Genomic DNA, 27850 nt, shown 5'->3' on the forward strand with positions numbered 1-27850 from the left:
ACGAAATACTTTGTAGATAAAATGTGCTAAAATAGTACAAATAGAGGGCAAAAGTATAACTCACTCTCTATTTTTAGATCAGATCAAGCCACAACAACATTGCTTGGAGATGATTACAGTCCGGGTTACAGACAACAGACTGTAATCTAATCAGCGTCATCGTGTGGGTGCTCTAATCATCACGCCATTTTCTAGTGGATTTGAGTCCACCGTTCATCCACTTGCCCGCAGAAAATATAAGAAAGCTATTGCACGTACTAGTATAATATGCCCTGCTTTATTTCCTGGTGGGTCCTTTCGTAACCAGGAACCACGTCTCGGATTGGTCGATGCAGATCAACAAACGACAAGGTTACTTCATATTCGACGTGAATTTACATCGTTGCCCTGTCAGTTGTGCTGTACTGGTCTTCGAGACGGGAAAGATGCTTCTGCGCCGATGACATAGTTCAGATGCAGTAAAAAAAAAAAGTGTTGAATGTTCTACTACTTCTAGTAAAACTCGGCGGCTTGTTTGGGTGAAAATCCGGCTTGGATCAGTTGGAAAGGTACATGATTCGGGTGACGCATTCTTTTCTAGTACGACTTGTCTGGCACATGAACGCCACTGTTCACATCAAGTTTAAACTTTCCGGCGAGAGATTTCTCCTTTTCATTTCTCAAATACTACCTCCGTTTGGATGAACAAGATGTACGTGTATTTCAAGATAAACTTTAAACAAAAAATCAAGGAACATATTTTAATTATAGTACGTAATTAGTATTCTTTGGATTTATATTGAAAAATAATTTCTAATGATACTAATTTATAGCATCATTAGACCAAAATTTCTAATGATGCTAATTTATAGCAGAGAAAAAAAAATGCACCCTACTCATTTCTTACCAGATCAACCAAAGAACTGGTTGGATCGAGATGGTTATTACGGATTCCAGCTTACAGGCATGCAGCACACTCTAATCTAATCAGCATTCTGGGGTGAGACGGTGGGTGCCCTAATTAATCATCGCTACATTTTGTATTGGATTTGTCTCTACTGTTCATCCACTTGCCCGTAGAAATAAGAAGCAATTGCATCTACGGTGCCCTATATATGATTAATTTAGTGACGTCCCTCGTAACCGCATCTTGGACAAGCCTAAGATTGGTCGATGCAGATCATTAAACGACGAGGCTGCAGTGGATTTACGTCATTGTCCATTTTTCAAATAGTCAAAAGAAAGACTAAGCACCGTACATGGACAGAGGCGATTCGTGAGGTAGCTGCAAAACCCATCTAGTTTCGTCTCTCTCGCCGGCGAATACGGCTGGTTTGCTCCATCTTCAATGGCTTTGAAGTCTTGAAGGTGTGGCGGACCATGGTCCCTTGACGGCAGGAGGGTTTTCTTTTTTTGTTTAGGTTTTGCTCGGTGTTTTCTTCGAGATGTTGAAATGGCGGCTATCTCTTGAAATTACAATAAGGTCCTTTTCGTTCCATTCTCATTCCGGTGGTGCGTCTAGTGTCGGCAGATGGCACGTGGAGTTGTGTCTCCCGTAGTCCCGTGGATCTCCTGGGATTTAGTCGGTTTTCATGTTCGTTGGTGCGTTATCTTAGGTACGGATCTCTTGATCTACGGGTCGCATCTTCGTCGATGGTTTCTGCTCTGGTGCGTTGGTCTTTTGGAGGCTTAACAAGACGACTAGCTCTACTACGACAAGTTTTGCCCTATGCTGGTGATGGATGTTGGAGATATGCTCAAGTGTTTATTATTATATCTTTGTGTTTATGATAAATGTTTGCATCCCATGCTATAATTGTATTAACCGGAAACATTAATACTTGTGTGTTATGTAACAGAAAAGAGTCCCTAGTAAGGCTCTTGTTAAACTAGCTTGTTGATTAATAGATGATCATGGTTTCCTGATCATGAACATTGGATGTTGTTAATAATAAGGTTATGTCATTGGGTGAATGATATAATGAACACACACCCATAATAAGCGTAGCATAAGATCAAGTCATTAAGTTAATCTTGCTATAATCTTTCGATACATAGTAACCTAGTCCTTCGACCATGAGATCATGTAAATCATTTACACCGGATGGGTGCTTTGATTACATCAAACGCCACTGCGTGAATGGGTGGTTATAAAGATGGGATTGAGTATTCGGAAAGTATGAGTTTAGACATATGGATCAAGAGTGAGATTTGTCCATCCCGATGACTGATAGATATACTCTAGGTCCTCTCGGTGGAATGTCGTCTAATTAGCTTGCAAGCATGTGACAAGGTAACATGAGATGACATACCACGGTACGAGTAAAGAGTACTTATCGAAAATGAGGTTGAACTAGGTATAGAGATAACGATGATCAAACCTCGGATAAGTAAAGTATCGCGCGACAAAGGGAATCGGTATCGTATGTTAATGGTTCAATCGATCACTAAGTTGTCGCTGAATATATGGGCGCCATTGTGGATCTCCAGGTCCCGCTGTTAGTTATTGATCGGAGAGGAGTCTCGATCATGTCCGCATAGTTCACGAACCGTAGGGTGATGCGCTTAAGGTTCGATGTCGTATAGTAGATTCAGAATATGAGATGGAGACCGAATATTTTTTGGAGTCTCAAATGGGATCCAGAACATCACGAGGAGGTCCAGAATGGTCCGGATAATAAGATTCATTCAAGGAAGGTTAATTTCTGGGGTTCGGAAAAATTCAGAATTTTTTCGGTGGAAGACCGAGAAGGTTCTAGGAGGTTCCGGAGGGTCCACCAGTGGGCCCACGAACCAGCCCCTCAAGGCCCAAGCCGGCCACACCCCTAGGGTTTAGGGGAAACCCTAAATTTGGTAGGCTTGTGGGGAAGGAAAGTTTCCCCCCTTGATACGTCTCAAACGTATCTATAATTTCTGATGTTCCATGCTAGTTTTATGACAATACCTACATGTTTTATATACACTTTATATCATTTTTATGCATTTTCCGGAACTAACCTATTAACAAGATGCCGAAGCGCCAGTTCCTGTTTTCTGCTGTTTTTGGTTTCAGAAATCCTACACAGGAAATATTCTCGGAATTGGACGAAACAAAATCCCACGATCTTATTTTTCACGGAAGGTTACAGAGAGCCAGAGAAGTGCCGGAGGGGGGCCAAGGGGGACCCACACCATAGGGGGGTGCGGGTCCCACCCTGGTCGCGCCACCATGTGGTGAGGGAACCCTGGGACTCCTCCGAGGCCGCAATTCCGCCTATATATTCTCCCGTCTCCGAAACCCCTAAAAGAACAGAAGATATTCCACGAAGAGTTCCGTAGCCGCCGCCATCACGAAGACAAGTTTCGGTGGACAGAAGTCTGTGTTCTGGCACGCCACCGGGACGGGGAATTGCCCCCGGAGTCATCTCCATCGACACCACCGCCATCTTCATCGCCATTGCTGTCTCCCATGATGCGGAGGGAGTAGTTCTCCCCCGAGGCTGAGGACTCTACCGGTAGCTATGTGGTTAATCTCTCTCTCCCATGTACTTCAATACAATGATCTCATGAGCTGCCTTACATGATTGAGATCCATATGATGAGCTTTGTAATCTAGATGTCGTTATGCTATTCAAGTGGATTTTACTTATGTGATCTCCGGAGACTCCTTGTCCCACGTGTGTAAAGGTGACAGTGTGTGCACCGTGTGGGTCTCTTAGGCTATATTTCACAGAATACTTGTTCACTGGGTTATGATTTGAGTTGGATGTCTCTATGAAATTGTGGTGTGTTAGTACCTCCTATGAATGCTCACAGTGACAGCGTGGGGTGTTTATTAGTACTTGGGAATACATCTTTAAGGTTTGCTTTTGCAGCCCTACACGGTGAATTAGTGTTCGTTATCCTGCCAGAGAGTAATTCAGAATAGCATAGTGAAGTGCTTATATTTATATTCCTTTATGATATCATTGTTGAGAGTAACCACTAGTGAAAGTATGATCCCTATGCCTTGTTTCTAAGCATTGAAATACCGTTTCCAACAAGTTCTGCTACATGTTTGCTTGCTGCCATCTTTATTTCAGATTGCTACTACTACTTACAATCATCCATATTACTTGTATTTCACTATCGCTTCGCTGAACTAGTGTACCTATACATCTGACAAGTGTATTAGGTGTGTCGGGGACACAAGAGACTTCTTGTATCTTAATTGCAGGATTGCTTGAGAGGGATATCTTTGACCTCTACCTCCCTGAGTTCGATAAACCTTGGGTGATTCACTTAAGGGAAACTTGCTGCTGTCCTACAAACCTCTGCTATTGGAGACCCAACACTGTCTACAGGAATAGAAGCGTGCGTAGACATCAAGCTATTTTCTGGCGCCGTTGCCGGGGAGGTAAGGTAAAAGGTATTCACATCCTCCGACTACTAAGCTATTTCCTAGCACTGATTGTCGGTGTGTGAGTGCTCGAAGCTATTTCCTTTAGATCCTGCAATTATATCTTTTTGTTTCTTGTTTTTATTTCACTAGTTAGGCTTAATGGAAAACAACAAAAAAATTAGAGATCTTTATGAACTTTATATTGAATTAGGACATGATGAGTTTGAAGAGAGAATTAAAAAACCCATGGAACTTTGTTTGCAAAATAGTTGTAGCAATGTTATTAGCATGAACTCTTTGAACACTATTATTTCCAATGCTATGGAAGAATTTAAGCTTGGGGAAGCTGGTTCTGATATTTTTAGTCCCCCAAGTTTTGAGGAGAAAATTTTCTTTGATGATACTTTGCCTCCCATTTATGATGATTATAATGATAGTGGTATTTTGGTGCCACCTACTATGGAGGATAAAGTTTATTATGATTATACCATGCCTGCAATTTATGATGATTACAATGATGGTTGTGATAGTTTTACTCCCACTATTACTAATAAAATTGATTATGCTTATGTGGAGAGTAATGATACTTTTATGCATGTGAATAAGAATGCTTTATGTGATAGTTATATTGTTTAGTTTGTTCATGATGCTATTGGAAATTATTATGATAGAGGAAAATATGGTTGTAGAAATTTTCATGTTACTAAAATACCTCTCTACATGCTGAAAATTTTGAAGTTACTCGTGTTTTATCTTCCTATGCTTGTCACTTTGCTCTTCATGAATTTATTTGTGTACAAGATTCCTTTTCATAGGAAGTGGGTTAGACTTAAAAGTGTTTCTTATTTGCTTTTGATGCTTTCTTTTTGCTTCAACTCTTATTTCTTGCGAGAGCACCATTAAAATTACTGATCCCATCTTAATGGCTATAAAGAAAGCACTTCTTGGAAGATAACCCATGTTTTTATTTTTCTACTGTTTTGTTGTGTCTTGGAAGTTGTTACTACTGTAGCAACCTCTTCTTATCTTTATTTTATTGCATTGTTGTGCCAAGTAAAGTCTTTGATAGTAGAGTTGATACTAGATTTGGATTACTGCGCAGAAACATATTTCTTGCTGTCACGAATTTGAGTAGATCTCTCTGTAGGAAACTCAGAAAAATCTGCGAAAAATCATGAGTAATACTCAGATATGTACGCAACTTTCATTCAATTTGAGCCTCTTCATCTGAGCATGTTAAGTGCCTTGAAAAAATTCGTCTTTACAGACTGTTCTGTTTTGACAGATTCTGCCTTTTATTTCACATTTTCTCTTTTACTGTGTTTGAGTGGATTTCTTTGCTCCATTAAATTTCACTAACCTTGGGTAATGTCCAGAAGTGTTGAGAATGATTGTGTCCTTTCTGAACATGTGAATTTTTTATTATGCACTAACCCTCTAATGAGATTGTTTTGAGTTTGGTGTGGCAGAAGTTTTCAAGGGTCAAGAGAGAAGGATGATATAATGTGATCAAGAAGGGTGAAAAGTCTAAGCTTGGGGATGCCCCCGTGGTTCATCCCTGCATATTTCAAGAAGACTCAAGCATCTAAGCTTGGGGATGCCCAAGGCATCCCCTTCTTCATCGACAACTTATCAGGTCACCTCTAGTGAAACTATATTTTTATTCGGTCACATCTTATGTGCTTTACTTGGAGCGTCTGTGTGCTTTTATTTTTGTTTGTGTTTGAATAAATTCGGATCCTAGCAATCCTTGTGTGGGAGAGAGACACGCTCCGCTTTTTCATTTGAATACTTGTGTTCTTAATTTACTTTCATATTCATGGCAAAGTTAAAAGCTGCTGCATTTGTTGCTATTTGGTTGGAAACAGAAAATGCTTCATATTGTCTTGAATAATTTGATACTTGGCAATTATTTTGAGCTCTCAGGTAGATCATGATTAAGCTCTTGCACCATGTAGTTTGAACCTATTAGTGGATAACTACCGTAGAGCTTGTTGAAATTGGTTTGCATGATTGGTCTCTCTAAGGTCTAAATATTTTCTGGTAAAAGTGTTTGAGCAACAAGAAAGACAGTGTAGAGTCTTATAATGCTTGCAATATGTTCTTATGTAAGTTTTGCTGTACCGGTTCATAATTGTGTTTGCTTCAAACAACCTTGCTAGCCAAAGCCTTGTACTGAGAGGGAATACTTCTCGTGCATCCAAAACCTTGAGCCAAAACTTATGCCATTTGTGTCCACCATAACTACCTACTATGTGGTATTTCTCTGCCATTCCAAAGTAAATTTCTTGCGTGCTACCTTTAAAATTTCATTCCTTGTCTTTGCAATATATAGCTCATGGGAAAGTAGCTTAAAAACTATTGTGGTAAAGAATATGTCGCTTATGTATCTTATTTCTTATAAGTTGCTTGTTGAGCGGTAACCATGTTTCTAGGGACGCCATCAACTATTTCACCTTTGTTGAATATCATGTGAGTTGCTATGCATGTTCGTCTTGTCTGAAGTAAGGGTGATTTATCATGATTAAATGGTTTGAGTATGCATATTGTTAGAGAAGAACTTTGGGCCGCCAACCAAAGCCATGTATCATGATGGAAGTTTCAGTTTGGACATTAATCCTCAATCTCTTATGAGAATATTATCTGTTGTTGAATGCTTATGCATTAAAGTGGAGTCCATTATCTGTTTTCTATGTTTGTCCCGGTATGGATGTCCTCAAGTTGAGATCTATCAAAAACGAGAAATCAAATGCGATCTATCTCCTTGGACCTTTGTACAGGCGGCATAGAGGTACCCCTTTGTGACACTTGGTTGAAACATATGTAATGCAATGATAATCCATGGAAATCCAAGCTAATTAGGACAAGGTGCGAGCACTATTGGTATTCGATGTATGAGGCTTACAACTTATAGGATGTCTTATGCATAACACATATGAATTATTACTACCGTTGACAAAATTGTTTCTATGTTTTCAAAATAAAAGCTCTAGCACAAAAATAGTAATCCATGCTTCCCTCTGCGAAGGGCCTTTCTTTTACTTTTATGTTGAGTCAGTTTACCTACTTCTTTCTACCTTAGAAGAAAACACTCGAGTCAACTGTGTGCATTGATTCCTACATACTTGCTTATTTGCACTCATTATATTACTTTGTGTTGACAATTATCCATGAGATATACATGTTGAAAGTTGAAAGCAACTGCTGAAACTTATATCTTCCTTTGTGTTGCTTCAAAAACTTCTATTAAGAATTTATTGCTTTATGAGTTAACTTCTATGCAAGTCTTATTGATGTTTGTCTTGAAAGTACTATTCATGAAAAGTCTTTGCTATATGATTTAGTTGTTTAGTCATTGTCTTTACCATTGCTTTGAATCACTTCATTCATCTCATATGGTTTACAATAGTATTGATCAAGATTATGATAGTAGCATGTCACTTAAGAAATTATCCTTGTTATCGTTTACCTACTCGAGGGCGAGTAGGAACTAAGCTTGGGGATGCTTGATACGTCTCAAACGTATCTATAATTTCTGATGTTCCATGCTAGTTTTATGACAATACCTACATGTTTTATATACACTTTATATCATTTTTATGCATTTCCCGGAACTAACCTATTAACAAGATGCCGAAGCGCCAGTTCCTGTTTTCTGCTGTTTTTGGTTTCAGAAATCCTACACAGGAAATATTCTCGGAATCGGAAGAAACAAAAGCCCACGATCTTATTTTTCACGGAAGTTTCCAGAGAGCCAGAGAAGTGCCGGAGGGGGGCCAAGGGGGACCCACACCATAGGGGGCGTGGGTCCTACCCTGGCCGCGCCGCCATGTGGTGAGGGAACCCTGGGACTCCTCCGAGGCCGCCCTTCCGCCTATATATTCTCCCGTCTCCGAAAACCCTAAAAGAACAGAAGATATTCCACGAAGAGTTCCGTAGCCGCCGCCATCGCGAAGACAAGTTTCGGGGGACATAAGTCTATGTTCCGGAATGCCGCCGGGACGGGGAATCGCCCCCGGAGTCATCTCCATCAACACCACCTCCATCTTCATCGCCATTGCTGTCTCCCATGATGAGGAGTGAGTAGTTCTCCCCCGAGGCTGAGGGCTCTACCGGTAGCTATGTGGTTAATCTCTCTCTCCCATGTACTTCAATACAATGATCTCATGAGCTGCCTTACATGATTGAGATCCATATGATGAGCTTTGTAATCTAGATGTCGTTATGTTATTCAAGTGGATTTTACTTATGTGATCTCCGGAGACTCCTTGTTCCACGTGTGTAAAGGTGACAGTGTGTGCACCGTGTGGGTCTCTTAGGCTATATTTCACAGAATACTTGTTCACTGGGTTATGATTTGAGTTGGATGTCTCTATGAAATTGTGGTGTGTTAGTACCTCCTATGAATGCTCACAGTGACAGCGTGGGGTGTTTATTAGTACTTGGGAATACATCTTTAAGGTTTGCTTTTGCAGCCCTACACGGTGAATTAGTGTTCGTTATCCTACCAGAGAGTAATTCAGAATAGCATAGTGAAGTGCTTATATTTATATTCCTTTATGATATCATTGTTGAGAGTAACCACTAGTGAAAGTATGATCCCTAAGCCTTGTTTCTAAGCATTGAAACACCATTTCCAACAAGTTCTGCTACATGTTTGCTTGCTGCCATCTTTATTTCAGATTGCTACTACTACTTACAATCATCCATATTACTTGTATTTCACTATCTCTTCGCCGAACTAGTGCACCTATACATCTGACAAGTGTATTAGGTGTGTTGGGGACACAAGAGACTTCTTGTATCTTAATTGCAGGATTGCTTGAGAGGGATATCTTTGACCTCTACCTCCCTGAGTTCGATAAACCTTGGGTGATTCACTTAAGGGAAACTTGCTGCTGTTCTACAAACCTCTGCTCTTGGAGGCCCAACACTGTCTACAGGAATAGAAGCGTGCGTAGACATCACCCCTCCCCCTTGTGTCGGCCCTAGATGGGTTTGGGCTTGGGGGGCCACCCCAACCGACCCTCTCCACTATATAAAGAGGGGAGGGGTGGCCGGCCAAGGCTCCCACTTGAAACCCTAGCCGCCACCTCTGCTCCCTCCTCTTTCTCCCTGCTTCGGCTTAGGCGAAGACCTGCAGGGATTCTCCTCCACCACCACCACGTTGTCGTGCTGCTGGGATTCAAAGGAGATCTACCACACCTCTGCTGCCCGCTGGAACGGGGAGAGGAAGTACTTCATTGACACCGTACGCACGACCGAGTACGGAAGTGCTGCCGGATTGCAGCACCGGAACGATCAACTACATCAACCACAAGATCTGATCTCGTTAAGGCTTTGGATCTTCGAGGGTTAGTCTATCATCTCTCTCGTTGCTCTGATCTTCATAGATTAGATCTTGGTTTTTCCTAGATTGGATATTGATTTTGTTCTTATTCACGATAGAATTTTTTGTTTTCCATGCAACGAACCCATCAGTGGTATCATAGTCGTGTCTATGCATAGATCTGTTGTACGAGTAGAACACAATGATTTCGCGGGCGTTGATGCTTTTTTGTCTTTTGTTATGTGTACTTTGCATCTTGCGGGATGGTGGGATGAAGCGGCCCGGGCTAAGTTTACATGACCGCGTTCATGAGACTTGCTCCACGCTTGACGTGCAACATGTATTGCATAAGTGGCTTTGCAGGTATCTGTCTCTCTCACCATAGTTAAGATTCAATTTACTATTGCAATCGACAACACTAGTATCACCATTGTGGTTCATGTTCGTAGGTACATCAGATAGTACTCGAAAGCCCCAAACCACGTAAAACATGCAAACAATTTTTAGAGGCGTCTAACTTGTTTTTGCAGGGGCATGTGATGTGATATGGCTATGTGATTGTGAATATATTTGATGTATGAGATAATCATTATTGTATTGTGGCAACCGGCAGGAGCCTAATGATTGTCTTTAAATTTGTTAAGACTTGCGTGTCTATTCATCATGTAATAGCTTTATTTCAAGTAGTTGTCATGGTACCTATAAGTGATGGATAACCATGAAGCAGCGCCACTGACCTCGACGCCATGCTGGTGATGATGGAGATCATGTTTGTTCTTTGGAGATGGAGATCAAAAGCACAAGAAGAAAGGCCATATCATATAACATATTATGAATTGCATGTGATGTTAATCCTTTATGCATCTTATTTTGCTTAGATCGCGACGGTAGCATTATAAGATGATCCCTCTCACTAAATATCAAGATAATAAAGTGTTCGTCCTTAGTATGCACGTTACTAAGACTTGTCGTTTCGAAGCATCACGTGATGATCAGGTGTTATAGATTCTACATATGCACACAACAGGTGCAAGCCAGATTTGCACATGCGGATACTAAGGTTAACCTTGACGAGCCTAGCATGTATAGACATGGTCTCGGAACACGGGATACCGAAAGGTAGAGCATGAGTCATATGAATGATATGATGAACATTTTGAATGTTCGCCTTTGAAACTACATCTTCTCTCGTGAAGATCGGACTTGGTGTAGTGGATTTGGTTCGTGTAATCACTAAAACAATGTGAGGGATGTTGTTTTGAGTGGGAGTTCACCTAGTTAATTTAAGAATTAAAATAAACTCAATTTATCATAAACTTAGTCTAAACTCTTTGCAAATATGTTGTAGATCATGGCGGCCCCCACCATCAATTTTAATCAGTTCCTAGAAAAAGAAAAGATTAAGAACAATGGAAGCAACTTCACGGGTTGGATCCGTCATGTGAGGATTGTCCTAACTGTTGGACAACTGCAATATGTGCTCGATGCAGCGCTAGGTGCCCCACCTGTAGAAAATGCTCCCGATAAGGTGAAAAATGTTTACCAAACTCGGAAAATTCATTACTCCCAAGTTCAGTGCGCCATCCTGTACGGCCTAGAGGCAGAGCTGCAAAAGTGTTTTGAAAACCCTGACCCTTGTGAGATAGTCAGTGAGCTCAAAGCTATCTTTGAAAGTCATGCGGCCGTGGAAAACTATGAAGTCTCGGAACAGTTCTTTGGCTGCAAGATGGAAGAGGGTAGCTCCATTAGCGAGCACTTGCCCAAGATGACTGGGCACACGAAGAAGCTCAATGACTTGGGAATAGTGATTCCTAACCAGTTGGGTATTCATCATGTTGTCCAATCACTGCCACCTAGTTACAAGAACTTCGTGATGAACTACAATATGCAGTGCATGAACAAGGAGTTACCTAACTCTTCTCCATGTTGAAAACTGCTGAAGAGGAGATAAAGAAAGAGCACCAAGTGTTGATGGTCAACAAGACCACCAGTTGCAAGAAACAGGGCAAGCCTAAGAAGGGCAACTTCAAGAATGGCGGCAAGAAAGATGATGCGCGTCCCAAGAAGCCCAATGAGTTTGTACTAGCATAGATGATTATCAATAGATAGGTGGACCTTTTTTGAAAAAAAAGACTAAGATGTATTGCATTTCACTGTTGCGTAACACTAGGAGGCGGCTGATACACCTAATCGAAGGGCACAGCCAGTGCAGAGGCTGCTGAAGCGCTGATGGCGGTGTTGTGGATATGCTAACTAGGTATAATGTGACATGCCCTTAATTTCGGTAAGCCCGGGTGGCCCAAAGATGGTGGTGAGGCCTATGGCCCAACCGAGCGACCCAGTTGCCGAAAACTAAAGAAAGAAGGATCCGGTCCAGAGACAAGCTGTCGGATCCGACCCATGATGAAGGTCGGTCGGATCTAGGACGTGCACGACAAGGAATCACCTATGTAGTTTAGGCTTAGTCGTATCAGGTAGGATCTCTACTTGTAACCTAGATTCGGAGGAAGGGGACTTTTGGCTCGCGGGTGCCACACACCCTCATACACCAAAAAGTGTAGTAATTTAAAAAGGTCAAAAAAAATTTGAATCTTCATAGAAACCAAGGATGATCAAGTTTGTACTCGTAAAAAAATGTTTGAAAAAAATGATTCCCATGGTCTCCAGGGTAAAAAATACAAAATTATGACAACTATAAAGTGAATAGTACGTGATCATGGGGCGTTTCGAGTTTTTTTTTTTACCCAGGATACAATGAAGGTAATTTTCTAGGGAAATATTTTTGTACAACTACAATATCCGATTATCTTTGATTTCAAAAAAAGTTCGAACTATTTTACCTTTATTTTTTATTGTTCCAATTATGGGGTGTCTGGCACCCGGGAGCCACTACACATTTCTCTAGATCGAGTCTTTATAAGCTGGATCCGAGGAGCCTTTGCGGCAAGACACAACTCCCTGTAATCATGCACTTGTTTCTTATAGTGAATTATAGCAGCACGTAGGATCCGCCGCCGTTGCGAGGCTGAAGCTGGGTAACTCGTGTGACCCCATCCTGGTGACTCCTCGCCCCATGGATCCCCCTCTCTCTCCTCCATGAGGCTCCCCTCACTTGAGACTCGTTGAATACGCAACGATGGGCAGCGTAGGTGCGGGACGACGCAACATAGGTGCGGGAGGAGTCACCAGAGGAGTTGCTGGCCTCCCTTGGGCCAGCGCAGATGCCCGCAGTCGGACAACGAGGCCATCCCACTGAGCGAGCTCGGCGATGGCCATTTCCATGGCCTCCTCATACGTGAGGTTTGGTGGTTGGAGTTCATCCTCCTCGTCCAAGGCGTCGAGGACTACGACTTCGTCCTCATCATCATCGTCGAGGCCGACACCGCGCTCCCAATTGAAGAAGTTGACGTCGCCGAGGTAACCTGCGAGCGATTCTTTTAAAAAAGTGCCATGTGGTAACTAATTTATTCATCCTACCTAGTTATATTTTTCTCCACCAAGATTCCCAAGAACAGCTTGTATGCTTAATTAGTTGCATAAAAAAATCCAATTGTGTGATTCTTTTGCTATGTTTGAAGGAACTTGTACAGCTTTCCGTATGATATGCAGAGCTGTAGTACAACTGTACAAGTGTACTTGGAACCACAGATCGTAACGACTGCCTATCATTTTTTGTCATCTGGTGAGAGGTGAATGCATGTGTGATCTGTCGTCGTTGTGCATCGCCGTCTTCTTCTTGTCCCGTCGACGTCACACCTTTTGGGTGTCAGTTTCCAACCCGCGGGGACGCCCGGCTCGGGAGCGGATCGATGGAATATGCGGCGGCATAAAAAGAGCATACTACACAGGTCGTTTCCCGCGCACGTCAAGGTCGATCCATCGGCCATCGCAGCAGTGGAGTGAAACAAGAAATGTCAAAACAGCTCGATTTCGCGTAGGGCCGGATAAAATAGCCAAATCTGTTTGTGTCCGTAGTTAATGGTGAGTGCCCATCACATGTCGTCATGAACACTTTACATCTTGCAAGTATTGTGTTATCGGTGGTGCTGACATGGCCACAACGTAGCCACCAGCCGGGAATCAAGCTCAGGTGCGTCTAGATATAGATATCGACCATGCCAATTCGCAGGGAATATTAGGGCTCGAATTTTATAATTGCAGTGTGTCTGGTCCAGATATTTGGTGCTGAGACAAACTTGTTGGATAATGAAACTCCTATATTATTGCGAGTTCTAAAAGCATCTTTAATAGATACCGTAAAAATGGTTGTCTTGCTATAGGGTGTCGCCTTTGCCGCTAGGGCGGTTGAGTCGTCGGCTCGTTTGGAGCGCGGTCTCGGGGCCGGTGTGTTGCCCTGTGTTGTTCGGTTTTTGGCCATGTTTCCGTATAAACTGGTTATTTTTTCTCTTCTTAATGAAAAGGCTGCCAGTTGCTCCAAACAAAAGAGCAAATTCTTAAATAACGGGCGTTCAATCTTGTCGGTTCGGCTAACAAAAATGACCAGATAGATCCTAAGCGTCTGAAAGACGACTATTTTTGCAGCTTCCCGCAATCCGTCCACCGGGATTGCGACAATGGTAGCTGATTCAGGTGGCATGTAGGACTAGCGGGGGTAGAGCAGAGCGGCATTGCAGTGGTGCTGGAGCAGTGGCGACGACAAGGAGTGGCATTGACACGAGTGAATGTTGGAGAGCTCTTCACTAGTTAGTACGAAGTGCTTTTATTCTTGTGTAAGATAACACCATTGAAATAGAGAAAATATACAGCTGACCCTAATGAGATATTCCCTAGCTTAGTCCCTCGGCAGGGCCATGAAGATGAGCTTGCATTAAAAAAGGAGAAAAAAGGAAAATGTACTAACAAGTGGGCCCATGTGTAAACTTAGTGTACAGATGTTAGAAGAACAATTTCGACACGGTAAAAACGTTTTACAGTTTACCGCAAACCACTTTGAAGATATATGCTAGAGTTGCCCTAATCAGAAGTGTAGTCAATCATTTCGTTTGGCATCTTTTCGTCAAACTGTTATGGAATCTTTTGGTTCCATCACTGATATTATATACTTTCTATGAGTATGAGTATGAGTATATAAGGCCATATACAATGCAAGGTGCTTAGCTAGGTATTCACGAAAATAAACAAAAAAAAAAATCTTAAGCACGAGCGCTTATTTGTACACAAGAGATGCCTAGTTAGGCATCTTCCTTGTAAGTAAGCATCAATGATTAAAAAAACCAGGTTTATTTTTCTAAACACCTACCTAAACATCTTGCATTGAAGATATTCTAGTAATAGTAAGAGTAGTAATATTGATTGTGTAGATGGATACGTGCCTACTGCCTAGGAAGGTATATCCGCCAGCATCCACGCTGGGAATCAGAGGCGCCAATCATTCTCAAAACCAACCAACCCACTCGAGCGCGGGTCGTTTTCCCCCAAAAGCGATGCTTGCCAGCCGCTGCGCGCAGACGCTGCACCCTGCTCGTCGTCGTCACCTTCGTTGTCTCCCAAAGACAAAACGCACCGGATGAATGGCTCCTGGCCTCGGTGAAGAAATAGGCCGAGGCTGCGCGCGACGCCGCGGCTCGTCCCGTTCTCCCCCCGGCCCCCGCGGGCAGTCGGGGTCACACACACACACCACCAGCCACCAGCAGCGCTCGTAGCCGACATGACGGGTCCGCTTCACCTCCCTTCTGTTTCCTCCTCCCTCCCCCGTCTGGGAGCGGATGGGCCCTCCTTCACGTGGAGCGGGGCATCATCAGCTAGCGCACGGACTGCCTGCCGCTGCTACAGTCACATCGCAACACGACGGAGCTCCTTCGCTCGTTCGTCCGTCGAGCTGCGGCTGGCAGCCATGGATCGGGATGGATGGCCCCCGCCGCGACGGCGACGCGCGGGTCGGCGCGAGCCTGTCGTTCGTTGCGCTGTGTGCTGACCAGTGACCACGACCTGGCCGGGAACGGGAAGGTAGGAAACGAGCTAGAACCGCGCGACGTTTTGGCGGGTGGTGCTCGCTGTTGCTGGCGAGGTGACGATCGGCGGCGACCAACTTGCCCATTTGATAATCTACAGGTTTGTTTGCTGTGGAGAGATTCTGCTTCATGCTCCCACTGTCCTTGGAGCAGTGCGCATGGTGATGCATATAGTGACGGCCAAAACCACCATACCTGGTTATATTACTTTTCGACTATAAAAGGACGTTGAAATTTGACCAAATTCAAATGTATCTCCAAAATTAGACAAACTTTCGCATCCTTTAATGGATAGAGGTAGGAGTAATACTAATCGTGAGATGACCAATAAAAAAAGTAGTAAAAAAATACCAAATGAAAGAGAAGATGAATGATGGAGTATTTTTTTCCCCTGAAGTTAATGTAGTAGAAGGCAGTAGCGCAGTTTCCGGAATAAAAGTGCCACCAAATGATAAACGTACTTTTTTAAAAAGAAATTATATTGTTTTTGAATAAAAGAGGCGACCAATGATGCCAGTTTTTTTCACAGTACTCGAAAAGGTACTGTTGACGAACGGACAACATTTTTTTTCCAAAATACTGTAAAAGGTATCGCGGAAGCACTGGCAAAGTACTATAGTCCCAGATAATAGAGGCACATGAAGTTGTAGATGTGCCCCTAGGTGATCTTCAGCCGATTAAGTTAGCAATATTTTTCAAATAACATAGACGAATGAACGACCCAACAACTTTTTTCTGAAGTCAAGGTACGGTTGACGAACAGTAGTAGTATATTTATCGAATAAAAGATTCGACAAATGATAGAGTATGTTTTAAAGTGGGCAACAATATTTTTGCCTGATTAAAGTGGCGAAGGATGATCGAACAATTTGCTATTCATTCAAATAAAGACAGTACTAGTTTTTCCAAATAAAGAAGGCGATAAATTATGCAATTTATTTAAAAGTAGGTATTAGTACTTATACAAATGATGGAGTATTTTGTAAAGTAGGCTGTGTCGGATAAAAAAAGTCACAAAGGATCCACCATTTTTTTATTCACAAGAAGACATTAGTATGTTGCCCAATTAAAGAGGCGATAAATACTGCAATTCTTTTTTAAAGTATACATTAATATATTTTCCTGATAATATGAGCATAGAAGATGACCAATTTTTTTCTTTCAAAGTATTGCAAATGCTTCATTTCGTTCTACTTTAATATATAGATCTATGTACTTCATCCCTTCCAAATTAAAGTGTTCAAGATTTCTTGTGATTTACTCCCTGCGTCCCGCGAAGGTTGTCTGAGATTTGTCGAGTTTGAATCTATGTAGATTGTTTAGTGTCTAAATATATCTAAATTTTAGCAAATCTCAGACAACCTTCGTGAAATACAAACATAACCCACCGCTTGGATGGCTGGTTTAGTTTAGTGGCCCGGAAAGTTTCCGTGCCTGCTTCACGGTGCATCTGGAATACGAACATGGAAATAATACGGGCCTCGTAAATAAGTACAAACTGAGCGCACCGCAGATGATTACGGACCAGATAGTTTAACATCCGTTATGACTAAAATCCAGCTATTGAAGCGGGACCTAAAGTCTACTCCCTCTATGCTAAATTGTAAGACGTTTAAGAGTAATACAACGTCTTATATTTTTGTACGGAGGGAGTAGATAACGTACGAATCTACACAATTCTACGGCACTGACATTGTTACGGTGGGATCATTATGTTACTTTGACAATTACAAACTGAAGAATCCGAGATTCACCATAGAAGGAAATACACACATCTTTTTTTTATGAACCAAATAATCTGTTTTGACTTGTCGATATGCACGATGCAGTATATGGGCTGCCCAATGCGTAATGCCTGCTGAGTTTAGACCCATGGGCTTGGTCTTTTGTGTGCAAACTGGAGAGCCACACTGATGTCTGATGTAAAAAAAAAAAACTGATACTAATATTGATCTGAATTCACGGTTCCGTAGGTTTCCATAGGGCGGCTACCTCCATCCGTTCACGGTGGTCTAGCAAGGGCTTGATCTGCCGAATACCTAGCTAGGTGGGCACCTCGAACATCGAAATTCAATGGGATACCAATATTGATCTGAATTCCCACGGTACAAGCAGCCGGGCCATGGCGCCCGCGGGCGCAAACATAGCCGCAACCGTACCGGCCCTGCCGGAGGACGTCCTCGTGGAGATCCTCCTCCTCCTGCCGGCCAAGTTAGTCCTCCGGTACCGCGCCGTCTCCAAGCAGTGGCGTCGTCTCCTCTCCGATCCCGTCTTCATCCGTGATCACCACCGGCGTGCACCCCGCGCCATCCTCCTCAACAGCACCTTCGTCGGCATGGGCATCTCCGTGCTCCAGTTCCCCTACACCGATCAATCGACAGTGGCTCCTCTCTATTGCGGCATCCCTTGTCAGCATACGTATCTCCACGGGTGCTGCCATGGCTTACTCCTCTTCTCGTGCAATTGCTTGGAGCCTCATGAGATCGATACCAACGGAGACGTGTTCCGCTACTTCGTATGCAATCCGGCGACGCGGGAGTTCACCAGACTGCCCGCTAGCATTGGCCAGCAGGTGGAATTCGTGGGTTTCTACCGGCACGCGCCCACGGCCGAGTACCGCGTCCTCTGCCACAACATACATCATCCTTACAAGATTTACGAGTACCTGGTGGTGGCGCCGGGCCATCACACGGCCAGGCGACTCGGACCCTCCAACTTGTGGATGGACACCGACTTTCCGTTGATGGATGAATCGGTGATTCACCGTAGCTGCCTGCACTGGATGCTATGGTGGCGTCACATGGGGATTGTCGTGTTTGACACCATCTCGGAGGAGTTCCGACTAATGTGTGGCCCGGTGGACAGTGACACTCATGCAGACAGCATGTTCGGCCGGCTTGTGGGAGTGGACGGGACATTGGGCGCGCCGCTATTCGTGGCAGATGAGGGGGTGCTCAAGCTGTGGGTGCTCGAGAGCTACGAGGAGGAGGCGTGGGTATTAAGGTACATGATAGACACTAGCTTACTAGATCAAGGACGCCGGTTTTTCTCCATATTGCTCGTCCACGTGAGCGACGAGGGTGACGCTGTAGTCATGACCTTCGAACGGAAAGGAGTCGGTGTGTACAACCTAAGGAGGGGTGAGGTGGTGAGCACCATGCAGAAGCCGTTCCACGATCATCTCTATGAAACGGACCATGTCTACCAGGAAAGTCTTTTGCCATTGGCTTCAAAAGGCCTCGGTGACCCTACTCCACCATCGTGGCAACAACCGGTCACGATCTCATCGTTGGATATGTTGCGCGCGATTCGGGCGTGAGATTCTGGTATTTCCCTCTCTTGCTGGGTATTTATTCTTGCACATAGGATACATATAATACATACATGTCCCACTTGACCCGATAATATCTAGCCACAACCGCACAGGCCACCATCCGGCGCGCTCTTCATCGTTTCTCTCCTCTCCCCGCATCTCGATCCGGAAAAGGCGGCGGTGCCGCAATGGCGTGAAGATGGCGGCCGGACTGCCCGTGTTTGCACGGCGAGACAGCGCCGCTGCTCCTGCCGCAAGGCAGCAACGGAGGGCAACAAGCTGGCGTGAAGACTGTCGACAGTTCTGCGGCCGGAACAACGGCGAGGCGGCCGCCTGCCGTCGGCCGAGGTGAGGCCTGCATCGATGGGCTCGAGGAGCTCGCTCTGCTCCCTCTCCCGCTCGTGCTCTTCCCAGAGATTGCCTGCAATCTTTTTGAGTATTTTCATCGGCTTCCCCAGCCATTTCAGCCAGAAAATGTTCAGTTCTTCATCCGCTGTTGGATCCCTCAACCCTCTTCTTTTTTTCTCATGTTGTTTGCCTGTAATGTTCTCTCATGCTTGGATCTGTGGCTTACTACTCGCCATTATAGCATCTGATTGGTTAGGTACCAGCAATTTAAGAGGTGTGATCAATCTCTAAAAAATGAATGGGTCGTATTTGGTATCGACCAAATTTCAGAAAGGAATACATGTCATGTTTCCCTAAACTGAGATGTTACAGAACCCATTATTGAAAGTTACATGTCATGGTTCCCTAAACTGAGATGTTACAGAACTCAATATTGAATCATATCTTGTCCGTATGATTGGACCTACCATTCACTTCTCCATATCATACTTTTTATCAACAAAATGTGACATTTGTATTTTTGTATTTTTCTTAATTTGACATCCAAAGTAATTCTTGTAACATATCTGCTTGGGTTCAGTTAACTTATGTAACATATCAAAAAGTTGATTTGTCTGTTTTCTCCGTAAAATTGTGAAACACTTGTGGTGCAAAGAAATGATTGTAATCAATTTGATTTGTTAATGAGATTTTGTAACAATGCGTGGAAATTATTTTCTGCACAAATATGGATTGTAAACGGATGTCTCATATATAAATGGTGTATGCTATACTTTGTTGATATAATTGTACAAAATATATTATATGTACGCATACTTAGAAAACGCCCGCTCCCAGCAGCCAAACCACCGTCGAAGAATCGACCACTGACCTAGCCATCCCAAGGCGGCGCCTTGAGGAAGGGGACGACGCCGGTGCGCCGCCGCCGCCCAAGTCGAGGCTTTTGGGTTTTCACCCGAGATAGGCTAGACAGGGAGAGGATAGACTACCTCGAAATCGCCTTAAAGAAGGAGATCGGCACCAACAGCGTCGACGACTTCGTGGCCGCCCCGTCGGCCAAGAGTTTCCCCCGGTCTGGCGCTCCACCTCCAACAGCAGCAACCCACCAGAGCAAGTCTAGGGTTGGGCAGGGTCGAGCTTGACGCAGAAAGGCAACAGCTCCAGATCCGGCGCGGGAGACCACCGGGGCGATCTCCCCACCACATCCCTTTTTTTGGAGCAACCGGCAGGAGCACTGCCTTTTCATATAAGCAAGGGGGAAAACCAAAACTGTACAAAGAAGGCATGTTTAGATTGAGGTGTAGAACATGCCAGAAACCACCGAGGTAAAAAGAAAAACACAGCTGCCTAGTCAGGCTCCGCTGGGATGGCGACTCTAACAGGCGCGAAAGCACGCTGCCTTTGCTCAATATCCTCCTTGACGATTGAGGCCACCTCGATGTAGGTGAGGCAATGTCCAGTGAAGATGCTTCTGTTTCTTTCTTTCCAGGCGTTCCATATCACATAGAGAAAGCGTCCACTGAGGCGGCGCCTTTCAGAGCCCGGCTTGCTCTCAATGATGTTGTCCCACCAGTCATTGATAGACATGAAAGTCTGGCCGTGTGAAGCCGGGTTGTGGTCGCCGTTTTGGTGGATGTTGTTCCATATAGCTGTGGTGAAAGGGCAATCCTTGCAGAGGTGGGTAGCCGTCTCGTGGGCAGACAAGCAAAGGGGGCAGACTGGGTCATGCGGCCACCCCCGAATGGCGAGCCTGTCGGCGGTGAGAAGTTTAGCGTGAAGGGCAAGCCATGCGAAGATCTTGCATTTTGGCTCCGCGTGTGCAAGCCAAATCTTGGCGGCGTCAAACTTGGGAAAACTGCCCAGGAACTGTAGGTGGTAAGCGGATCCCGCAGAGTAAGTCCCCTGCGAGCTCGTAGAGCAAGCAATGGTGTCCAGGGTGTCCGGGTTCAGGTGGGTGGACATCACGAGATTCCAGACATCCAGGAATTGCGCTAGCTGAACCGGCGTGCTGAGGCCGGCAATGGAGCGGATCCAGTTGTCATCGAGGAATTCCTTGGCGACGGATCTTGATTTTCTGGTGGCCACCTTAAAAAGATCAGGGGTCCACAAGCATAGTGGCCCGCGTTCAGACCATGAATCGAACCAGAAGGAAGTAAGTTCCCCATTGCCGATGGTGATCTTCGTTGCCGCCCTAAAAAGGGCCATGTCAGTATCGTCACAGGGAAGCTTGGAGCCCACCCAGGGCCGCTGAGGGTCAGTCCATCGAAGCCATGGCCAGCGCAGCCTCAAGGCGCGGCCCTTCCACGTGGATGTGTCTGCATTATTACCCATATGTGCTTTCCATACTCTCTCTCTTTAATTATTGATCTCCGCCTCCACCACAACATGTGAGGGTGAAATATATTTTAACTATTTTCAATACAAATTTGAAGTTATGCTTTGTAAATTTTTAAAACAACTTTATAGAAGCTCCCTACAAGATTTACACATATTCCAGTTATATTTCTTTATTTCCAGAACAGTGTAAGTTTGTTTCAGAAAAAATCAAAATATCTTCAAAATTTGTGAGCTACTCAAATCAGATTCTGTAACATCTTGGAATCAAAGAAATTTTACATATATTACTCACATTTATATAATTTTTTTTCATACCTAGTACAATCCAACTAGCTAGGTTTCGGACATCAACTATTTTGATTATGGATAGCATTATGATATGAACAAATTATGGTATATAATATTAAAATGTGAGACTTTTTTTAATATCAAGTTGGTACAAACTACATATGCCACATTTACCATGTTTCAAATATTGTATCAGTTTTTAAATAAATGACAAAATCTTCCTACGAAATATCATGTCACAATTTCCTATTTTCGTAAGTTCATAGAAGTTCCATATATTATTACCATATACTCCAATCATCTTACATTGTTTTCATAAAAGTTTTAGGTCATGATTATTTTTAAGAAAATATGCTCCTTTTTTCGCACATATTCCTGTTTTATTTCTTTTCCACACAAATATGATTCACATATATTATAGTTCACTACTAGAAAACAGGCTATCAGTGGCGCACCACTTTTTGTCATCAGTGGCGAACTAGTGGTGCGCCACTACTATCACGCCTAGTAGTGGCGCACTACTCATGCGCCATTGCTAACTCAAGTAACAGTGGCGCACTACCTAGTGCGCCACTACTAACTTATAGGTGCGCCACCCTTGACACATCCTTATATTAGGTGCGCCACTGCTAAGTCTGGGGTGGAGCTGAATCATAAAATAAATATAGCAATGGCGCATGGTTGTTGTGGTGCGCCACTAGTATTTTCATAGCAGTGGGGCACCTGTTTTTGGTGCGCCACTGCTATATAGCAGTGGAGCACCACTAGAGGGGTGCGCCACTACTAGTGATCTTACGGCACCATTTGAGAAATCCTTTACTATCCATATATGTCATTAATAACAAAATACAATTAAAATATTTCTATTTTTGAGCTAATTCCATAAAATGAACAAGAGATGTTTCAAGTATGGTTTCACTAACATTTTGGTATAGAAGAGATATGACATATTGCATATAAGGGTTATACATGATTTTCCAAGCTTTCCATTAAAAAATTATTTACGATTCACATGTGTTTCAATTATTTTGCTTTGTTTTCAGAAATTTTTCAGTACATTTAAAAAAACAATTTTTTATATATCTTTGAGCTAATTCCATAAAATATCTTGTTCACGAAATATTTTATTGAAATTCTGAAATATAATTAAACTATTATAACATAAAATATATAACTGGATTATGTGTGAATCATATTTATGTGAAAAAACAGAAATAATTGGAGTATATGTGAAAAATGAACTAAAATTCTAAAAAAAATCTAAAAAATTATGTAAACCCATACGTAGACAAATATCTTGTTCGTTTGATTTGGGTTGGTCATAGAAATTTGAAGAATATTTTATTGAAATTTGGAAAATACCTTAACTGAAGTATGGGTGAAAAATGAACTAAACTTATTTTTAAAAATTTATACTAATCATAATTTCAAAACTTGTAGCGAAAAAAAGTACTCTAAATAGATTTTAGTGTAATATGGGATTATTAGCTAGCTGTTGTGGAGTCGGCGTAATAAGCCAAGAGAGAGAAGGTGCATGCAAAGGGACAAAGGCACGTGGGTGGGGCCTACGTAGGAGCAGAAAATAACACAATGAACGCATACACAAGAATACATAGATGTGGTAGACCTGTACTAGATCAGCTGGCACCACATGATTGGTTGCTGGGAGTCCGGTAGTTACCGGCTCCGTTAGAAGTGACTATCCGCTCTCCTTATGCATTGATACTCTTCTCGGCCTGACTGGACCGTGGTCAATCGACCTGAGACCATGAGACGTCTAGGCTAAATCCAAGAGCAGACTCTTAGAGCATGTCTAACAGACCCCTTAAATTTCTGCCCCGTATAACACGAGTACAGGGCCCTGTATTCGATTTCGACCGGCCGAAAACTCGTCCGAGCTAGCAGACCCCGTATACCTAACCTGTAAAAGGGAATATTCCCAAAATATGCCAAAAAAAAAAATCTCCTCTTCCTCCTCTCTTTCTTCCTCCTCCTGCCTCATCTCCTGTCCCGCCCTGCCCCGGCCGCCCCCGCTCCGGCCGCCCCCAGCCCGCCACGGCCGCGCGCCGCCGCCTGCCCTGCCTGCCCCCGCCGCCACTGCCCGCCATGGCCGCCCGCTCCGCCCGGCCGCCCCCCGCTACGCCACGCACCGCACCAATGCGCCGCGCCCGCTCCCGCCCCGGCGCGCGCGAGCCACGGCCGGCCGCGCCCGCACCGCCGCGCCCGAGCCCGCCCGGCCGCCACGGCCGCGCGCGAGCCACGGCCGGCCACGCCCGCACCGGCTGCGCCCGCTCCCGCCCGGCCGCCGCCGGCCCCGGCCGCGCCCGCTCCGGCTGCCCCCACGCCGGCCGCGCCCGCTCCCGCTCCGGATGCCCGCCATGGCCGCGCCCGCTCCAATGGGCAGAAGCAGTTGCTAGCTGAAATTTCAGCCCGCCAAAGGTGAGGGGTTGGCCCTGTATTCCCCCTCCCGCCCCGCACAAGTAAGGGGCGATGACCCGCCCCGTACTCGAAAACAGCAAAAAACGATGCGGGGGCCGTTTTTACGGGGCGTGCTAGACGGCCGGGTAGAGCCGAAACCCTCAAATCGGCGGTTATTATACGGGTTTGCCCCTTTTACGGGGTCTGTTAGACCTGCTCTTAGTATTATACTCCATCCGTCCCATAAAATGTGTCTCCACTTTGTCTCAATTTGAAGGTATCCAGACAAAAGTTGAGATATCTTTTATGGGACAGAGGGAGTACACGTATTTATTGTCTTACAGCTATAGTATTTTGCAAACTGCATCCCCCTTTTTATTGATGGCAAATTCAGTGTCATGATTTAATTGAGTAAATTAATTATCGGTTTCTCTCTTCTTGTTGGGTTGTAAGAAATATTGTCAAGTATATATAACAGGAAGCATCCCCTTTAAAACCCAGATAGAAGAATCAAAAGAGCTCAATTCTCTTCTCTTGCTGGGCTATATAATAATCCTGTTAAAAAGAAAAAGAAGCATTTGCAATGCTTAGAAAAAATGCAAAAAAGTTGGTTAGGCCGACCGAACCAACAATTTTCTGCAACTGCATGGAGAAAGAAGAAAACAAGTAAACGAGGAATGTAAGACAGCGTTTCCGTAAAAGGAAAATCTTGTTTATCTCAACCATCTAACAGAAGTAGATCCCTCTGAAAAAAGGATGAATAACCTTATAAAAATTATTGCTTAGTAAAAAAAACCTGTTCGTATGCTCAAGCCTCAAGGAAAGGGAGGCAATACAGACACTCATTGCGCAAAATTATTCGACAGAAAATAATCTCTAAAAAGGCTTCAAGTATATACAGGCACTCATGATACATGTGTAGAGCCATCTAAAAAAAGCAGGCCTGCAGAAGAAATCTTATACTGTAATAGAAATTAGAAATGGGAGCAAACAGAGCTTGGCTCTGGTGGTTAGGTTCCTTGTGGTGGAACCAGCCCACCCAGGTTCAAGTCCTAGACTTGACATGGGTGTTTGCATTTACCTGGATTTATTCCAGGATTTAACCGGCGCTATGCTTTCAGTGGTAGGTGACGTGCCCGTCAACAGCGAGGCGCCAGTGGTGACTTCGTCAACCTCAAGATATGCCGGCTCAGTCCCTCGGAGGTGCTCATAGGGGTAGGGTGTGCGTGCGTGCGTTCATAGGGGTGTTTGTACGTGCGTGTTTGTGAGCGTCTGCGTTGTACTGTGTTCTCAAAAAAAAAAAATTAGAAATGGGACATAAAATGTATATAGATGTCAGCAGAAAGGAACTAACATCCGTGGGTAGATTTCCACCATTGTTGGAATCTCCATGAAGTGGATCTGAATTCATATTTTCTTGGCTAGAACCTGGCGCATTTGAAACGTACGTCACCGAGCGAAGACAAAGCTAATTGGTGCCTCTTGAACTCGTGTTCCTAGAATTCTTTAATGACACGATTGCTGTATGGATTACAAGAACTCTTCCAAAACTGCGAACGTTAGCGATGTAGTAGTGTAGGTGTGTATGCGACGCTCCTTGGTGTCTCTCCACGAGTCCAGGTCGGCTGCGGCGACATATTTCGGAGCGGAAACGCTTTTTATCATATGGATGGGTCGTACAGGTTGCCAATAGGGCAGCTAGAATCAAGCTACTCCTACTTCGATCCGTTCACGATTTAAGGTGGCTGCTCTACCGATCAAAGTTTTCACCTAGGTGGACGCATCGAACACCGAGATCCTATAGGGGTACCAATATTGATCTGAATTCCCACAGTAAAAGCAGCCGGGCCCGTGCAATGGCACCCGCGGAGGCAAACACAGCCGCAGCCGCGCCGGCGCTGCCGGACGACGTCCTAGTGGAGATCCTCCTCCACCTGCCGGCCAAGTCCGTCTTCCGATTCCGCACCGTCTGCAAGTCCTGGCGTCATCTCCTCTCCGACCCCGTTTTCATCCGCGAGCACCACCGGCGTGCACCCGTCGCCCTTCTCCTTAACGACACCTGCATCGACAACGGTGATGCCGTCTCCGCGCTGCCGTTCCCCTACGGCGAGCAATCGACGGCGGCCCCCCTCTACTGTGGCATCAGTTCACAACAAACGAACCTCGAGGGGTGTTGCGACGGCTTACTACTCCTCTCGTGCAGCGTCTTGCAGCCCGAGGAGCTCGACGCCAACGGAAACGAGTACCGCTACTTCGTATGCAACCCCGCGACGCGGGAGTTCGCCAGACTGCCTGCCGACCTCGGCCAGGTAGAATTTGTGGGCTTCTACCGGCACGTGCCCACGGCCGAGTACCGCGTCCTCTGCCACAAATACCACTCGTCCATACAGCATCCGTACAAGATTTACGAGTATCTCGTGGCGGCGCCGGGCGATCCCACGGCCAGGCAGATCGGGTTCTCCAATCTGTGGACGGACGATGACTTGCCGTTGATCGGCAAACCGGTGACCCACCGCAGCTGTCTGCATTGGATGCTATGGCGTGCCAGCCTAGGTGTGGTCGTGTTCGACACAATTTCGGAGGAGTTCCGCCTTATGCGCGGCCCGGTTGGCGGTGACACTAGCATGGATGACCCATTCGACGGCCAGCTCGTGGGAGTGGACGGGACACTGGGCGTGACACTGTTCGCCGAATCCGAGGAGGCACTCAAGGTTTGGGTGCTCGTTAACTACGAGAAGGAGTCGTGGGCATTTCGGTACAACATCGACATTAGCTTCTTGGATCGAACCTGTGGAGGAGGCTTGGGATTTTACTCCGTGTCTCTCGTCCACGTGAGCGACGAGGGGGACGCTGTACTCATCACCATGGCACGGAAACTTGTCGCTGTCTACAATCTAAGGAGGTGCGAGGTGGTCACGAGCGCCATGCGGCTGGAGCCGTTCCACGGCCATCTCCTTGCGACCGACCATGTCTACCAGGAGAACCTCGTGTCACCGGCTCCAAAAGGCGTTGGTGATCCTAGTCCACCATATTCTTCTTCGGCCTGACTCGATGAATAATCGTGGTTATCTTGGGGGAGGTTAATGTTTGGTTCTAGCTTTAATCCGTGTACATGCTCTTATTTTATACTAACTAGGTAACATCCGAATTTACATTTGTTCTACATTCGTTCTACACGTCGATACATTCCTTATTTATTCTTGTTTAGTACTTTTTTCTACGGTGTTATGTAAAAGGACACTGCTGAGGATCCTTCGGAGGATTATTTCCTCCTGAACCTCCGAGTCCCCCATCCGACACATGTCCCTCCAGAACCACCACCCCACGTCCACCACTTATATTTTTCACAGAGGAAAAAAAAAGAAAAACAAAAACAAAATAAAAACATCACGCAATGGCCGCACCATCCTCCCGGCACACCTAGAAACACCTACAGTGAGGGATCTCGCCAGCGACACGTGAACTCCGGTGGGACGCACCGCCGACTCTCCTTGCAGCATATGCGC

General features: G+C 44.7%; 2 protein-coding genes and 1 long non-coding RNA gene across 3 annotated transcripts; all 3 read left to right on the plus strand.

The window, feature by feature from the left end:
- The first annotated feature begins 17762 nt into the window (after positions 1-17762).
- Positions 17763-18886, plus strand: LOC127315245 (F-box protein At5g07610-like). Its single transcript, XM_051345749.1, has 2 exons — positions 17763-18759; positions 18849-18886. Exons 1-2 carry the CDS (start codon positions 17763-17765, stop codon positions 18884-18886), a joined length of 1035 nt encoding a protein of 344 aa, XP_051201709.1.
- Positions 18887-18910: 24 nt separating this feature from the next.
- LOC127312558 (uncharacterized) lies at positions 18911-19711 on the plus strand. Its single transcript, XR_007858422.2, has 2 exons — positions 18911-18966; positions 19067-19711. It is a non-coding gene; the product is annotated as an uncharacterized lncRNA (long non-coding RNA).
- A 6489-nt stretch (positions 19712-26200) lies between these two features.
- On the plus strand, positions 26201-27391 carry LOC127315244 (F-box protein At5g49610-like). The gene has a single exon (XM_051345748.1). The coding sequence runs from the start codon at positions 26201-26203 to the stop codon at positions 27389-27391; it is 1191 nt and encodes a 396-aa protein (XP_051201708.1).
- The last annotated feature ends 459 nt before the right edge of the window (positions 27392-27850 follow it).

This window comes from Lolium perenne, chromosome 7, assembly GCF_019359855.2.
Source record: "Lolium perenne isolate Kyuss_39 chromosome 7, Kyuss_2.0, whole genome shotgun sequence".
In the NCBI taxonomy this organism is placed as follows: Eukaryota; Viridiplantae; Streptophyta; class Magnoliopsida; order Poales; family Poaceae; genus Lolium; species Lolium perenne.